Below are 16,372 nucleotides of genomic sequence, written 5' to 3'. Positions count from 1 at the left end.
CAAAATTCCACTCAAATTAATGCCTAGACCTATAACATCATGGCCTAAAATCATAAATGAGAAATAAAACTTGAGTTTTCAATGGTTTTCCATTGTTGACTTGTCAATGTAACCCAGCAAAACTGCAAAAGTGAATTACTCTTTCCAAAGATGTTGATAGTCAAGTCAAAGTCTCTCTGAGGCTTCAATAATTTGAGGACCAGAGCCAGCTCTATTGATCTATGTGCAACATAGACGAAGTTCAGCACTATTAGCCTTTCAAAGCACTGCTCTTATTCTCCCCTACTATGGACAAGATAAGCATGAAGATGAAGACAACACAACTCACTGCAATTCTATGGTGGGTCGTGGCGATGATGGCCCTGCCAATATTGGCTCATGGCAGCATTGATCAAAGTCCTGCAGCAGTTAAAAAATGGTTCAAAGAGCTTCGACATGCAAAGGAGAAGTTGACAGAGCTTCACTTCTATGTTCATGACAGGGTAACTGCAGAGAGCCCCACATCTGTACTAGTTGCTCAAGCCAACAGTACTAGCAAATCACCCACGATGTTCGGGGCAACCTACGTCTTCGATGACCCGATGACACTGGGACCTGAGCCCAGTTCCAAGATCATCGGTCACGCCCACGGCATAACCAGTTCGGCTTCGAAAGAGGAAGATGCTTCACAAATTGGCATCATGAACTTGGTATTCAACGATGGCAAGTTCAATGGTAGTTCCCTTACCGTTCTAGGTGATTATCCCTTCTTCCAGAAATACAAGGAGATGCCAATAGTAGGTGGTTCTGGGGCTTTTCGATTGGCCCGTGGAATAGTTACAGCAATGATCCATACTTACAATGATACCACCCAGAATGAAATTATCGACTTCCACGTCTTCGTTCTGCATTATTGACCTTGATTTGATGCCATTTGTTGCTCGTACTTTTCTTGTGGGTTTCTTTGTCGTATAACAAAGATTACATGTTAAGGATATAATCCTTGGATGGTACAAGAAGTATTGAAGGTTTTTTTTTTTTTTTTTTTTTCACTTCTACAGTTCTGCTTGTTTAGTCTCTTTGTTGATAATGTTGATTTTCAGCTAACAAAGAAAGCTTTTCCTTCTCTTTCTCCATTAAATTTTCCTTTTGGGACTTCCTACTTTTTCCTTTTGCTTTAAAAAATCTAGTATTGGTTTTTTTTCCCCTTTTCTACCTTCATTGCTTGTTTCATGCTTCTAAAAGCTTATTTTCCTTAATATTTTCTTAATTCGTTTTTCTTTCCTATACGCAATGATAGTAAGGCGCTTAATTGGGATTTTTTTAAATCTAATTTCTCCGTCAAGATTTCCTGTCTAATTTCATACTAAGGGTGCATATGATAAAACTAAAGTTCGAAATCTGAAATATGAAATCTGAATCTATTAAGTTATGGAATTGTTAAATATTAAATTTAATACATTTGAGTGCATATCACATTCAGTGATAAGTGAATAGTTTATCACTTAATTTTGAGAGCAAGTTTTGTCTAGAAAATTCAGTACCACTTAATTAATTCCAATGTTCAATTTTTAGTTATCAAACAACTTGAATATGTTAAGATCTGAATCATTAAATTTAAGTATTGAATTTGATTATCAAACAGAATCTAAGTCTTTGGCTTTTCATTTCTCATTAGTCTTTTTGCTTGTCCCTATTCTCGATTACAAGTTCTACTTTCATCAGATGAAAAGGGCCAAAAGAGTAAAAAACTTCAATCCCAATCCTTTCATTAAAAAAGCAAATCTGGTGCTGCAAAGAGTCTTGCAAAAGGTAGAATCCACAACTTGATGGCAAAGTATCAAAACTTAATATGATCCCATCTTTAACATGATCCCTTCATATTTCTCAACTCGTTCACACCTAGGGCTACTATCGAGTCGAGTCGAGCTCGAGTAACACCATACTCGAGCTTGAACTCGATCTCAATCAGTGTTACTCCAGCTCGAGCTTGAACGAGTATATAAATTTGAGCTCGAACTTGACTCGACAAAATGAAAATTAAATTCGAGCTAGACTCGTTTGAGTTCGAGTAATATCAAGCCTAAGTTACTCGAGATCGAGCTCGAGCTCGAGTTCCTATTTTCTCAAAACCCAAACTTCCAAATTCAATATCCTAATTTCCAGACTTCTAATATAAACCATGACTAACAAGTGTATATAGTGAAACAGGTTTGCCTTTTCAAATTCATCCCAAATTACAGATAATATCAGTTAACATCCTTGCAAATAAAAGTTAACGAGATATCGAAATAGACTTGAACCACCACTGATCAGTTAACATCCCAAATTAGTGTCAAAAGTTTTGAGCATTACAAAATACAAAACTAACAAGTCAGCTTGAAGTATCACTGATCAGTCCATCAAGATATCAAAAAATGAACAACCACCGCAAGGCAAGCAGACAAGATTCCAGTATGCATCAAGATTCAAAAGGACAGGTGCAACCATAGCTTGTTTAACAAAAGAAAGGTGCTAATCTGTGTGGCATCCCAGTATGCATCAGAGGCCAACCCGATATTCAAAAATTGCAGTCCTATCAAGAATGCAGTTGTATCAATTTAATGGACAAAAGTAAGAAAAAAGCAATTAAGAACTGCAAGATTCCATAAGGACCATACTACTAAATCTGGCTGTTTGAGAGACATCTTCATACTTTCAGCAACTCAACTTCTTTAATTATCTTAACTTGCTGCATATTAGAAGAAAGGGAAAGAAAACAAAACATTAAAAGTTAGAAATAATTTAGAAAATAATAAATTGAGTAACTTATGCACAAATAGTGGTCTCAAATACTAAAATACTAAATATTACCTTCATTTTCTTTTTGACTCCATGGAGATTTGTACACCAATCTCCGGCACACAGCAACACTTGAACAGTATCCAGGTGAAGTGAAGCTCGATAGGAGTCTATTACTCGAATCCCGACACTAAACGTGGCCTCAGATGCCACTGTACTTACTGGAATGGCCAAGATATCACAAGCCATTTGAGACAATATTGGATAGGAAATTCGATTTATTTTCCACCATTCCAAGCAATCAAATGCTTTCAGGTCTACTCTAGTCTTTTGGTGAGGCTTATCTAAATAATCAACCAATTCTGACTTAAGGAGTTCGTTAGTCTCAACTTCATCACAATAGATATCGAAATCATCCCAAGAAGAAGAAGCTGGTGCATTTTTTTGCGGCCCTTCTAAAGAACAATCTTCCATTGCTCTTCCTTCTATACTTGCCATTAAAGCAACATATTCCTCATAAAGATCAAATAGGACTTTTCGAACATTTGAAATATGCTCTTTAGCTTGGTAAGGAGGATACATTTGAGGGTTTGCGAACTCTACAACTCGCATTTTCTGTCTCGGATCTAAAATGGCAGCAATTGCCATTAGCAAATTACAGTCGCCCTAATATTTATCAAACTTGGATTTCATCTTTTTTACCATGGCTCGGATGAAGTCGTCTTTATCATTGACTTGAGCATCTAAAACTTTTTAAATTTTTGCCACCTCTTGAAGGAACAAGTTGCTTGTAGGATAATCAGTCCCAGACATAATATGTGTGGCTGTCCAAAAGTTCTCCAAGATAGAGCAAACCTTTTCTACTTTATCCCAATCATCAGGAGATAGGCAAAAATCATAAAGTGGCTCTCTATCTTGAAAGCGGGGAAAAACATCTCTGAATTTGATGGCACAATTCAGCATCTCGAAAGTGGCATTCCATCTAGTCCGACAATCATAAAGCAATTTTTTCCCGGGTATTCGGAGCTGTTGGGCAATCTTAGCAAACAGCAAAGCTCTTCCCTCGAAGCGATTGACAAATTCCACACTTTTCCTAATATTGTTGGTGATGTCCACTATCTTGGAAAGCCCATCTTGAACCACAAGGTTCAAGATGTGTGCACAACATCGAACATGAAAATGTTTGCCTTCACATAGTAGCTTTTTTGATCTAGAGAAGTCATCCTTCAAAAGTCGGATAGCAACATCGTTGTTGGAGGCATTATCGACTAATATAGTATGTATCTTGTGATCAATTTCCCATTCCTTCACACACTTAAAAATTGTAGCAGAAATCTCTACCCCACGTCGAGATGGTGGTATGTGAACAAAATTGAGAATTCTCTTCTGAAGCTTCCAATTTGAGTCAATCCAATGTCCGGTGATGACCATATACTCTATTTTCTGATTTTTAGATTTCCAAAGGTCAGTTGTGATGCTCACTTTTTGCACATGCTTCAACTTGTTCTTCAACTTCTTCTTTTCAACTTCATAGACGCAATCATTTTTTATTGTTTTTCGAGAAATTTTTTGCCACTCTAGCATTCCCCGTCTCATCATGATGTTAAAACCTTCTTCCTTCAAGATAGTGAATGGATACTCATGCATTAACACCCAATGTGCAGCAGCCTCCCTAATTGCCTCCATATCAAACTTGCCAGTATGTAATGCCGGAAAAGTCGAAAATATCTCATCAGCTGGCTGAAAATTTAGTTTTGTCTACTGTGCTACCATTCTGAGATGCACTTTTCTAGCTGGACACAAAATCTGGTGCCTTAACATGCTTGAAGTTTGCTTAGATTTACCCCTTGAAAGTTTTTCCCTATAATGGAAGCATATGGCATAGAATGTGCCATTTTCTTCAATTTCTTCAAAGTCATCCCAAACTTGTGCTGTTTTACTTCTTTTTGGAATGTGGAACTCATCATCACCTTTATTTTTCTCTCCTTCTTTTATATTTTTCTCCATAGCATTCACTTGTGTTCCTTCATTCTCAACTGGAGTTTTTTCAGTTCCTTGATCAGCCACATGTATTTCTGGATTTGGAGATGTGTTGTTGCTAATAAAAATAGGACTGTCGAGCAATATTGGAGAGGATGAACCTACATTTGATAGCTGAGGGATAGAAGAAACCTCAGGTGGACTACATCCACCTTTAATTTGCCAAAAAAAAACCATTAGCTAAGATTAAGTCTTAAACTATTAGTACATTAATCTCACATGGATCATTAAGTCTTAAACTACAAGGATTACATGTTGGTTATTTTCCCCCTAGAACATGCCAATTTACATTACATGTCAGTTTAACCAATTGCATGGGGGCAAGGTCCATTTAAAACCAAACAATGAGCCAAAATCTAAGCAGTCAACTTAGTCTTTTGCACAAATCTTTTGTTGGGGGCCACTAATTCAACGCCAAGGATAGCAAAATGCTTTCAGGAATTCATATGGGATATAGCAAGTAGAAACATTCTAGAAATTGAAAATATGCAGGCTCGCAGGGTCCTTCCAAAAAACACCAACATAGAATCAGCCACTACAAGAAATTTGGCCTTTTGTGCCAATAAAAAGTCATCACTAAAAATAAAAAAGTCGTAATTATATGCGTATAGTGACGACTTTTTCCATTGTCACATGGTTGTCATTAATTCTATGTCTCAAATGGGTACGTGTGACAACCTCTTCAAAGTCGTCACTAAATATTGTTATTTAATGACGAAGACTAAGTCGTCACTAACGGTTAGTATTCTGTAACGAATTTTCTTCTCACTGTTTCACAAATTTTTTTGTCATAAAAGGTAGCAAAAGTCGTCACAAATTTGAACGAGCACGGTGACGACTTGAACTTGTCACTCTCATTCTTAGTATTCAGTGACAAGAATAGTCATCACTTAGTGAACTTACAACTTTGCCTAGAAGAGTCGCAATTGTTCATTACAAGTATAACATTGTCACGGCTCTCGTTCTGACAATTATAGCAAAACAAATTAAATTTGGCTAAGAGTGACATCTTTTGGAAAGGTTGTCACTGAGTTTTGTCTTAAGGAGTTGAAATTGACCAATACAAATATAGGAACTGAAGCTGGCATTTTCAACAAATATAACAGAACATTCGATTTGACAAAAGGCAAAATCAACATAGAATATATGCCGCAAAGTCATATATTTTGCCATAACACATCTATAAATTAATCAAAACAAAAGTGAATCGCAAATGCTGGGAATATAGTAATCCCACATAATCAGCATAAGTAGTAATGGCCAATACATATCCTTCCCAAAAGATAGAGTACTAGATTTCTAAACTAAAGCATAGACTATAGAACCAGGTCAGATTTCAATCATCTCTAGCAGCATATGCATCAGTCTTTTCACGATCAAAATATGAAGCTAGATTGCATTGAAAAAAAAAAACTTTTCTTTAGAGTTTCAGCATATCCAACTATTGTGAACTTAATAAGTCAAAAAATCAGTCAAAAAGAGAGTTTCAGCCAAAATAAAAGTAAAGAATCTATCTCCTCACCTGTTCATAAGATTTTCCAGTTTCCAGCTTAAACATAGTTTTGGAATCAAACCATATCTAACTCTACGCAAGTCCAAATTGAGAATGGTTTATGACGTTAGAAACTAGGTTTAAAGTGGTACATTTCATTAGAAGACATTGTTTTCAAAATCTTTTCACAAGTGGGACAAAAGCGAGCCACAAGATGCAACTTCCTAGTTTCTCTCGGACAGACAAGCATAACAGGATATTCTACTTTGCCGATTCGCTACGGTTTACTCAAAAAGAACTAGCAAGGGAATTTTATACCGTTTGAAAGCTCTAGTTTTAAATGCCACAAACGGCACTCAATTTTGACTTTTATACAAAGAGTTATGTTCAGACAAATTACCCCTGTCCGGCTACCCTGGTAACTAGTTTCCAGATTTCGAACTTCCTCCAAAACTCAAGTTTTATGTAACCATTCTCTACACACATAATACAACATATATCAATCAGTTTAGGATCCATATAATCAACAAAAATTTGAGTTAAAAGCAGGATAACAAAACAGAAATTTCGGCCAGCTCCTTCTCACGGCTTCCTTCAATTTTCTCTCCACTATCAAACCATAATCAAGCTATAATTCACATAAACATCAACAATCAAGCAATATCCTCAAGTCAGCTACCTCATAGGCCACCTCAAGACAGCTAGCCTAGAATTTAAAACAAGATAAAAGCTTCCTCAAGTCCTCTAGCCTACTATCTTGATTATGGTTTGAAACCCATGAAAACTAACCATCAATTTTTGTGTAAATCGAAAGATTAAAGGAGGTATGAAGGGTTACCTTCCAAGCAACTAAACCCTAGATGTAAGTAAGAGTTTCCTCCAAGATATCACCAAGAACTCCACAAGAGTGCACCTTTCCTCAAGCTAGAGTGAAATTCCAAGTGGGTTGATGGTTGGATGTCGATTTGCAAGCCAAATTGAAGCTAGGAGATGAAGTTTCTTTCTTCCCTTTTCATTTCTTTTGGTCGGCCGAGAGAGAGAGATGGTGAGGGAGGGTTTGGTGTTGTGAATCTTGTATAGAAAGATTGAAGAAAAGTAGTTTTAAGTTGTGCAACAAAGTCAACTCTTAATAGTGGCGAAATAGTGTTGTGTACTACCACTCCCTCTCTTGTTTATTACACTTATGCACTAATCCTCCAAGGTAATATTCCTCTAACATTGTGATTATTTATACTTACTACTAGTCTAGTACTAAATTCTCGAATCTCCAATTAGTCGTTCCGGCACGACTTTAAAGAAACTTTCAACGTGAGCGCGATAAAGCAAAATTGAAGGGAAATTCATACAATACTAGTGTTAGAGGAATTACTTTTCATGAAAGACCATTCATAATGATGTAAATTTTAAATCCAATCTAGCACCATCTATTTTCATAAAAAGAAAAAAAAAGGCTAATTTCTCATGTCTTTCTTCTCTCTTGAATTGATAGTTGGTCTCGAAATGGGGATACTACATGTGCTTATCACTTTGTACTTTGAATAATTAATAGATCAAGACTTTTCCCCTTTCTTTCACTTATCTTAATTATTAAACACTCAATTAAATATCTCTTTAAATTTTGAGCAAAATATACTATATGTAAATTAGATTGATAATCTAGCATATATTTTATTTCTTTTTGTATCTCAATAGATTATCAATTGAGCTTGAAATGAATTATTTATTATATAGGGGGGAGGGATGGGTTAGGTGGTACGGGAGGAGGGAGTGTAAGTGAGAGGTCTCATATTTAAATCCCCCTGCTTACACTAAAAATATATATATAATTATTTAGATTGTGTGAAAAAATTATTCATGTACATGAACATTATAATAATTAATCACTTACCATTGGAAATTAGGTTCTAAAATGAAGGGAAGACACAAGAAAAACTAAAAACATTCTCTCCACCAAATAAGAGGGAAAAGAATGCCATCAAAGTGAATTAAAAAATGTCAGAAATTTTAAGACCATTCATAATGATGTAAATTTTAAATCCAATCTAGCACCATCTATTTTCATAAAAAGAAAAAAGGCTAATTTCTCATGTCTTTCTTCTCTCTTGAATTGATAGTTGGTCTCGAAATGGGGATACTACATGTGTTTATCACTTTGTACTTTGAATAATTAATAGATCAAGACTACTTTTCCCCTTTCTTTCACTTATCTTAATTATTAAACACTCAATTAAATATCTCTTTAAATTTTGAGCAAAATATACTATATGTAAATAAGAATGATAATCTAGCATATATTTTATTTCTTTTTTTCTTTTTGTATCTCAATATATTATCAATTGAGCTTGAAATGAATTATTTATTATATAGGGGCGAGGGATAGGTTAGGTGGTACGGGAGGAGGGAGTGTAAGTGAGAGGTCTCAAATTCGAGTCTTCCCGTTTACACTAAAAATATATATATTAAAAGAATTATTTAGATTGTGTGAAAAAATTATTCATGTACATGAACATTATAATAATTAATCACTTACCATTGGAAAGTAGGTTCTAAAATGAAGGGAAGGCACAAGAAAAACTAAAAACATCCTCTCCACCAAATAAGAGGGAAAAGAATGCCATCAAAGTGAATTAAAAAATGTCAGAAATTTTAAGACCATTCATAATGATGTAAATTTTAAATCCAATCTAGCACCATCTATTTTCATAAAAAGAAAAAAAGGCTAATTTTTTGTTGAAAAAGTTTCTACAAAGCCTCATAAATGCTATGGGTTTTTGGTCAATTTGGTTATAAGGGTGTGGATTTAGATTGTGGAGGTATGGATTTAACCCCATCCAATTCTTTTCAAAATTCATAAAGGCATGTCATATTCATACTTCACTAGATATTTTAATCATAATTTTTTAACTAAAACCATTTGAAACATATGTTTAGAAGTATTGCAATAATTTATGCTAATATAGTTCGAATAAAGTTATGTATTAGAATTATAACTAGTTGTACGGCTTGCACAAAAGTGCGAGGCATGCCCAAAATTATAAACATAGTAAAATGATCGATAATTATCCACTTAAAAAGTTAAGATAGTGAGATAATGATTATGTTACATGCTTATAATTAATTAATGCCTCATAATTTGTTGTTTCAAGCATCATTGTTTTGTGGTCCATCAAAAATTACGAAACTTGTATGCCTAAATCACACAATTCAGATCTAGTTCTAATCGGAGCCAAAGAATTTCACAATCAATAACTTTATCATGAAAATTCAAATATTAAAAACCGAATAAAGCATCTTTGCCTACGCAAACCACCATTCCCATGAGAGGTAATAATACCTTCGATCACTAATACATCAAAGTTTTAAGAATTCAGCAAGAACATGCTTAATGTTGATTTTAATCGAAATCGAAAGTCACATATGTAACCACAACACGTATTCAGGAAGGTAATTTACATTGCTAGGTATGCAAATATTTTTCGGACATTAAAGGGCAAGGTGATGCAATATGCTTTCAAAGAGACACCAGAAGAGGCAAAAATATGTTTTTGGGTAGTCGGTAAACAGTTTAGAGGGTATATGGAAGAAAGAAAGAAAAGAATAGTCTGTATGGCAGATTGAGCTTATAAATATAGTACCTTTAATTTTTTAATTTAACTATATCCAAGAACTTTTGCATAAGATGGAGACCTCTAAGTAGCTTTTAAAGTAGCTTGTTTCTCCATTATGTTTTACAAGATATTGATAGGGTGTTAATTATTAGTAGTTTTACCGTTAATTTTCCTTTTGTCCTTGTCAAATATTGTTTTAATTGTTAATATATACTTATATTTGGTATTTGGACCTAATTTCAGAAAGTGGAGTTGAAGAATACTTAAAAAGGAGATCTTCTTGAGAAAATTGCTCCACACATGGGAAGCTTCCAAATGATCCACAAATTTGGCTCAATTCTACAAGCGGGCCCTTTTCCTTCCTTTTACTGACTAGCAGTTTGCTAGTATTAGGAGTTTTTTAGTATTGGAGTTTTTGACTAGGATTAGGAAACGAAAAAGGGGGAACATTCAGGAGGGCCTTACCTTTTGTTTTCTTTTCCTTATTGGATAGGAACCGAGGAGAATCATATTTTTGTTTAGATTAGGAATAGCTCCGTTCTGGCTCTGGCTTCATTTTTCTTTTCGTTTTCCATTATTCACGACTGGAACACAGCTTTGTCATTATTATTGATTATTAGAGAAAAGATGATGCCTTCGAAATCAATTAAATTGCGTGGACATTTTCTTATGAGGCGTGGCTAAGCTTTTCATCTAGTCAAGGATCAACGCGACAGCGCAGTCCCGAATATCTGTGAGATCGAATTAGTTTTCACGTGTTCCTTAATTTGTTAATATTTGCACGTTTTCTATTTGAATTTCCATGGGATTATTTTGTTAATTGGATGTCAAGGACCCGATATTCAATGTGACTTATTAATCTCCTACCAAATTAATCAATTAAATTCGTAATTGTTTAGTTGATTAATATTTGTGGCAACTAGCGTTTATACACGATAGGGAAACGTGCAATCTAATTTAAATAACCCTGGTAGCGTGTTGATCGGGGTTAGGTTTTTCTAGTTCTTAATGCGGTTAGAGAATTAACTCCTACGGTCGTACCTAGGAGTGTTTCCTGGTTAGGGGTAATTAATGGTCGTACCTTGGTTATCAATAAACTAAGGAAAAGCTGGTCGTCAGAGCTCGTCGGTAACTATAACTAACCTATTAATAAATTAAGTGAACCTTCCTTGCATTGATGATCGGATGAATGGACTGCGTCTAAATAGTTATATCCTTGGCTAGAGTTTGTCTATTATTGATTTAATTTCTGTCTACATTCGTACTTGTTAATTGTTTGTTTTGGTTGTATTGCTTAATTGTTCTTATTTTTATTCCGATAAAAATACCCCGTGTCCCGAACTTGAAAAGAAACGAATTTTCTCCCAGTCCTTGAGAATACGACCTTACTTACCCTGTTTACAAAGCAATAGTTATTTGTGAATAAGCAATCACATTCTGGTATATCGAATCAAGCAAACTCTTCGGGAATAGGATGAATCAAGTAACCCATTGCACACCTAGAGTCCCTGCTCCAGTACTTGGAATTGAGTTTTGATTACTCCGATTGGCAACTAGGTTTATTTTTATTATTGCACAGGCTTCGACAACTTGTCAGATATCAAAACAAATAAGCAAATCCCCCTGCAAGATAGGAGTCCACTTGATCTAGATTGTTTCCCTGGATTCTCATTCCCGTTGAACCAACAATAACTCAATATGGCACTATTCTTCTAAATAGCCTGATTGAATATGCATTCCTACCTTGATGGCTTGTGCTGCTCGATCATGATGCAAATCCCATACCACTGCTCTCATTTGAAGCAGAAGGCCATCCAAATAAATTCCAAAGGGAACATTTTTACTGTTTGATAAGGAGATACAGATTAGTTTGTCAAGTCTTCTTTCGCTTGCAACTATTGATTTGTTTGTAATAGCTTGGATTTAGCATATATTAAACATGTTGTTTACAGTTAAAAATAATTTCTTAGCCAAAAACTTGAGAGGTATTGTAGTTAGCAGAAAAATAAGATTGGGTTACGGTCTATATATGAGTTCGAATTCGACTTCATCAACTCGAGTTCGACTTGATCAACACGAGTTTGATATTGATCAAATTCGAGTTAAATTTAACTTGAGTTACTCGTGAGCAGCTCGATTTATTTACAGCCCTAATTCAGGGGACAAAAACATCTCACTAGTGAGATGAGCTTTTTCTCTTAGATGTGCAAAAGGAAGTGCTACAAAAATATTCCTCTACCTTCTTACCTTTTTTCCTTTCTTTCTGTCACACAAGGAATCCAGCCCAATGAAAGTTTTGGTATTGATCAAAATATGTATATCCTTATGTTTTCTATTTTTTTTGTCATATCGACCGATATGTCAAACTTTGACACTAACTACATTTCAGAGTTTAATTTGGAAGTAAAGTTAAATAGTTTTCCTAAAAATGTTTCATGTTTTTGGAAAATGAAACTGTAAAACTTTGCAATCGAGTATTATTAAGATAGTTTAACAAATGAAAGCTAGAACCCAAGTCTTGCTACGCCATTTACAAATAAAATTCAGTCATTAATCTAAAATGATGCAAAATTCAATTATTTAGAGAATTCCATTTGACAGCATAAATCAAAGTTATGAACAGTAAACCATTTACCACATGCAATGTCGAAAAATGTTTGAAGAGGAGCAGAGCTTAAAGGCAAGGCAATGGGGCAATCGGGATTTCTTACAAAAATTTCGCAAATTTTTGAAGCCCAAAAATGCAAATGCTGAAACTTAGTGGGGCGGCCCCGTCCGTGGTTGTTAATGTAATAAAGCACAACTGCGTAGTGCTTTAGATATTGACTTCGATATCTTCAATCTTTGAAGGAGTATTACTGCCTCTATCGAGCAATAGACAGTGTTAGTGTAGTATGTCATTAAACACCCACATGATCATGAGTCGATCAAGCTCTTTCTCTGAGTTCTTACTCATCGCATGTCAAGCAAATATATTGATGCAACTTGCCTTGCAAGTGAAAAAATAAGCTCTTATAGACTTTAAAAAAGATGTAAAATGTCTCTCGAGTCGACTCATGTCTTGAAATATTGACGATGTTGATTGTTGCCACTGGGAAGGAATTGTTTGTAGCTATAAAAGTGGCCATGTGACCACCAGTGCAGCATCTTATTGGCGACATGTGATTAATATGATCCCTCCTTTGATAGAATTATACTTGTGTTCTTGTTATCTTCTTCAAGTTCCTCCATTCGTTAACACCAATTTTTGATCTTTCTGGAAATGATTTTAGACGTTTCATCCTTCAATGAATTTTTGGTGTTACTGCACTTGTCGCTTTTAAAGGTCATTACCATTTAATAATAAATGCAATAATGCATGACTAAGTCAAATCAATACTATCAATTTTGTCAAATTTTAACATGTTAAAATTGTCAAATCAATACCGTTGGTGTCGATGCTGGTGCCAGTGCTGGTAGAGGTGGCTATCAGTGGCAGCCAATGGTGAAGGTGGTGGTAGATTGAGGTGTGGAGAGGAAGGAGTGAGAAGGGAAATTTTTTTTTTTGTGTGTACAGAAATTTTTTTTTTTTTTTTAAATGTACAAAAACGTTGTATACAAATACCATATGAAGTAGCGGACTAGGATTTGATAATGATATGATTCTGAGAAACCAAATTTAAGGTGAGACTTACTTTTTCAAACTTTTATGATGGATGAGTTATATTTGAAAGCTTATTTAAAAGTTATATTTAAAAGCTTATTTAAAACTTTTATGATTCTGATATTTAAAAGTTATATTTGAAAGCTTCCATTTTATAAGGAAGAGTTTAATAATTTGTACAACTATGCTTTACCTGTACATGAATTTAACAATGTTAAGCACAACTATCATTAATCTTGTAACTTATTACGAGCGGCATTCATAAATAAAAATGGTTGACTTTTTGATTTGGTGATAAAGTGGATCATGAACAAATATAAAAGGTAGATCCTATGTTTTTAGAATCGGACCGGGTATCGACTCAGTCAAGCTCAGGGGTCAAGGGTCAATGGGTTCAACCGGATTCAATAGGGGTTGAATCGGATGACGTCATAAATAAAAATTATTTAAAAATGAAAATATTATATGTAAAATGATAGAACGGTTATTTGGCTTATTTTGCACTGTTATTTTATCCTAATTTTGGCTATTCACGGTGCTAAGAATTGGAATTTCACTCATATTCGATATTTGTGTGAATTGTAGGTGGTAGGCATGAAAAATGATCTCGCGGGGTAAATTTCCAGAAGACTTTTCGTCTCAGGGAGTGGCCACGCCTTAGAAGGTGGACGAAACCGAAAGCCGGACTGCGGTCCATGTGAACCGCGAGAAGCATGGGATAAAAACTCCAAAAGGCTAGCTTTTGAATTGGGCCAGACGTCTGAGAGTTCCTGCGGCGGCTATAAAGAAGGGAAAAAGCAAGATTCAAAGGATCACTACTCTTAGCCTTAGTTTCTCTTTTTCTACTTTTCTTAGGGGAAGATTTGTCAGACGCTTTTATTTTTCTTTTGTTTCTTCTGCGGCCGAATAGGGTCAGACACAGAAGACTTTTCTTTCCCTTGTTTTTGGCATCTGCGTCTGACTCCTTTGCTTTTCGCTTTCGAATTTATTCAACTTCCGTTGGTTTTGGCATTGAACTTGGGGAATCCAGTACGGACTCCCACGCAGAGTCAAGCGAGACTTTTCACTTTTTTTTCTATCTGCACTACTTCACCAATCCAGATTCTTTGATGTTTGCGGGGATGAAATCAATTAAATTGCGTGAGCTTGACATGATGAGGAGCGGCTAATCCCCCCCTCTACCCAAAGGTTGGCGCGAGGGCGCGGTCCATCACATCTGTGAGATCTAACCGAATCTTCATTATTTCTCCCAATTTATTGCTATTCGTGCGTTTCCTGAATTAATTGTTCATGGGTATTTTATTAATTGAATATCAACGGCCGGGTATTTGATTTAATTTAATAGCCTACTGCCACGTTAATTAAATAGAATCCGTAATTGTTCATTTAGTTAACACCTTGTGGCAACCACCATAATTGGTTTTATGATGGGAAAACGCAAGATCTAATTTAAATAAACCCTCTTAGCGTGTTTATTGGTTAGGGTTGGGTTCTTCTAGCTTTAATGCAATTGGGTAATTAAATTCCTACGGTCGTACCTAGGGTTGTTATCTGGTTAGAGAAGCAGTCAATGGTCGTACCTTGACTGTCGAAAAAGTAAGGAAGAGCTGGTTGTCAGAGCTTATTGATGGCTATAACCAACCTAGTGATAAATGGATGAAATATCTTTGCATCTATGATCATTTAATTGGACCGTGCCTGAGCAGTTGATCCTTTGGGTAGAACTTTTATTAATTGCTGTTTTTGGTGAATTGTGCTTTGTGAGTTTTTTGAATTTTGTTTGTTTTATTTTATTTTATTTTTATTTGCCTCCCATTGAAAATCCCCCAATTTCGTTCTACTAATTTGGAAAGAAATAATTTCCTACCTGCTCCCTGTGGAATCGACTCTACTTGCCATTGTACGCAAAATTAGTATTTTTATAGACAAATCCGGTATATCGGATCAAGCAAACTCTTCGGGAACAGGGTGAATCAAGTAACCCATTGCACACCTAGGGTCCCTGCTCCAGTACTTGGATTTGTTCTATAATTATTTAATTGAGGTGGTAATTAGGACTTTTTAGTAATTATTATTGCACAGGTTCGGCACCTGTCAATTTTTGGCGCCGTTGCCGGGGAGCTGACATTTGGATTATTTATTTCTTTTTAAATTCAGTTCTTATTTTATTTTTATTTTATTCTATTCTTCTTGGTATTTTTGCTAGTTTATGTCCCGTTCTTCTCGCACAGGTGAATTGGTATACGATCCTGAGGTTGAGAAGGCAGCGCGTAGGCGGAGGCAAGAGACCAAGAGGCAAAAAGAAGGGCACTTATTCACTGCAAACGAGTCAGCGGAAGACGAAGTAAGCATGACCAACACCCAAACATTGAGGGACCTGGCTGCCCCGGAGCTGACTCACCAGCCCTTATGCATCACATTCCCCACTTTGGCTGAGAATACTGCTTTCGAACTAAAGTCGGGGTTGATTCACCTCCTACCTTCTTTCCATGGCCTCTCTGGCGAAGAACCCCACAAACACGTCAAGGAGTTCGAGGTAGTTTGCTCTAACATGAAACCTCTTGGGGTGACTGAGGAGCAGATAAGACTTAGAGCTTTCCCCTTCTCTCTCAAGGATGCAGCAAAAGATTGGCTATACTACCTACCAACGGGTAGTATTACCACATGGGCACAGTTAAAAAAGAAGTTTTTGAAAAAATTCTTCCCTGCATCCCGGGCTGCGAGTTTGAGGAAGGAGATCTGCGGCATTAAACAACATCCCAGTGAGTCCTTGTATGAATACTGGGAAAGGTTTAACAAGTTGTGCACTAGATGCCCGCAGCATCAAAT

At 35.7% G+C, this 16,372-nt stretch overlaps 2 protein-coding genes and 1 non-coding gene across 3 annotated transcripts; 1 reads left to right on the top strand and 2 right to left on the bottom strand.

The window, feature by feature from the left end:
- Positions 1–287: 287 nt before the first annotated feature.
- Positions 288–896, top strand: LOC113722272 (pterocarpan synthase 1-like). Its single transcript, XM_027245678.2, has one exon. It carries the CDS (start codon positions 288–290, stop codon positions 894–896), a length of 609 nt encoding a protein of 202 aa, XP_027101479.2.
- Positions 897–2,668: 1,772 nt separating this feature from the next.
- Positions 2,669–3,408, bottom strand: LOC140005528 (zinc finger BED domain-containing protein RICESLEEPER 2-like). Its single transcript, XM_072046537.1, has 2 exons — positions 2,833–3,408; positions 2,669–2,710 (listed from the first exon to the last, which is right to left on the bottom strand). The coding sequence occupies exons 1-2, from the start codon at positions 3,406–3,408 to the stop codon at positions 2,669–2,671; spliced, it is 618 nt and encodes a 205-aa protein (XP_071902638.1).
- Positions 3,409–16,265: 12,857 nt separating this feature from the next.
- On the bottom strand, positions 16,266–16,372 carry LOC113743907 (small nucleolar RNA R71). Its single transcript, XR_003461234.1, has one exon. It is a non-coding gene; the product is annotated as a small nucleolar RNA R71 (small nucleolar RNA).

This window comes from Coffea arabica, chromosome 1c, assembly GCF_036785885.1.
Source record: "Coffea arabica cultivar ET-39 chromosome 1c, Coffea Arabica ET-39 HiFi, whole genome shotgun sequence".
Lineage (NCBI taxonomy): Eukaryota > Viridiplantae > Streptophyta > Magnoliopsida > Gentianales > Rubiaceae > Coffea > Coffea arabica.
This window is presented reverse-complemented; position numbering and strand designations above follow the sequence as displayed.

Bases quoted from the DNA above. Each gene is read 5' to 3' on its own strand.
- LOC113722272 (XM_027245678.2), top strand. From the start codon at position 288: ATGGACAAGATAAGCATGAAGATGAAGACAACACAACTCACTGCAATT.
- LOC140005528 (XM_072046537.1), bottom strand. From the start codon at position 3,408: ATGGCAATTGCTGCCATTTTAGATCCGAGACAGAAAATGCGAGTTGTA. The intron at 2,711-2,832 runs GTAATATTTAGT...TCTAATATGCAG, and splicing joins GAGTCAAAAAGAAAATGAAG to CAAGTTAAGATAATTAAAGA.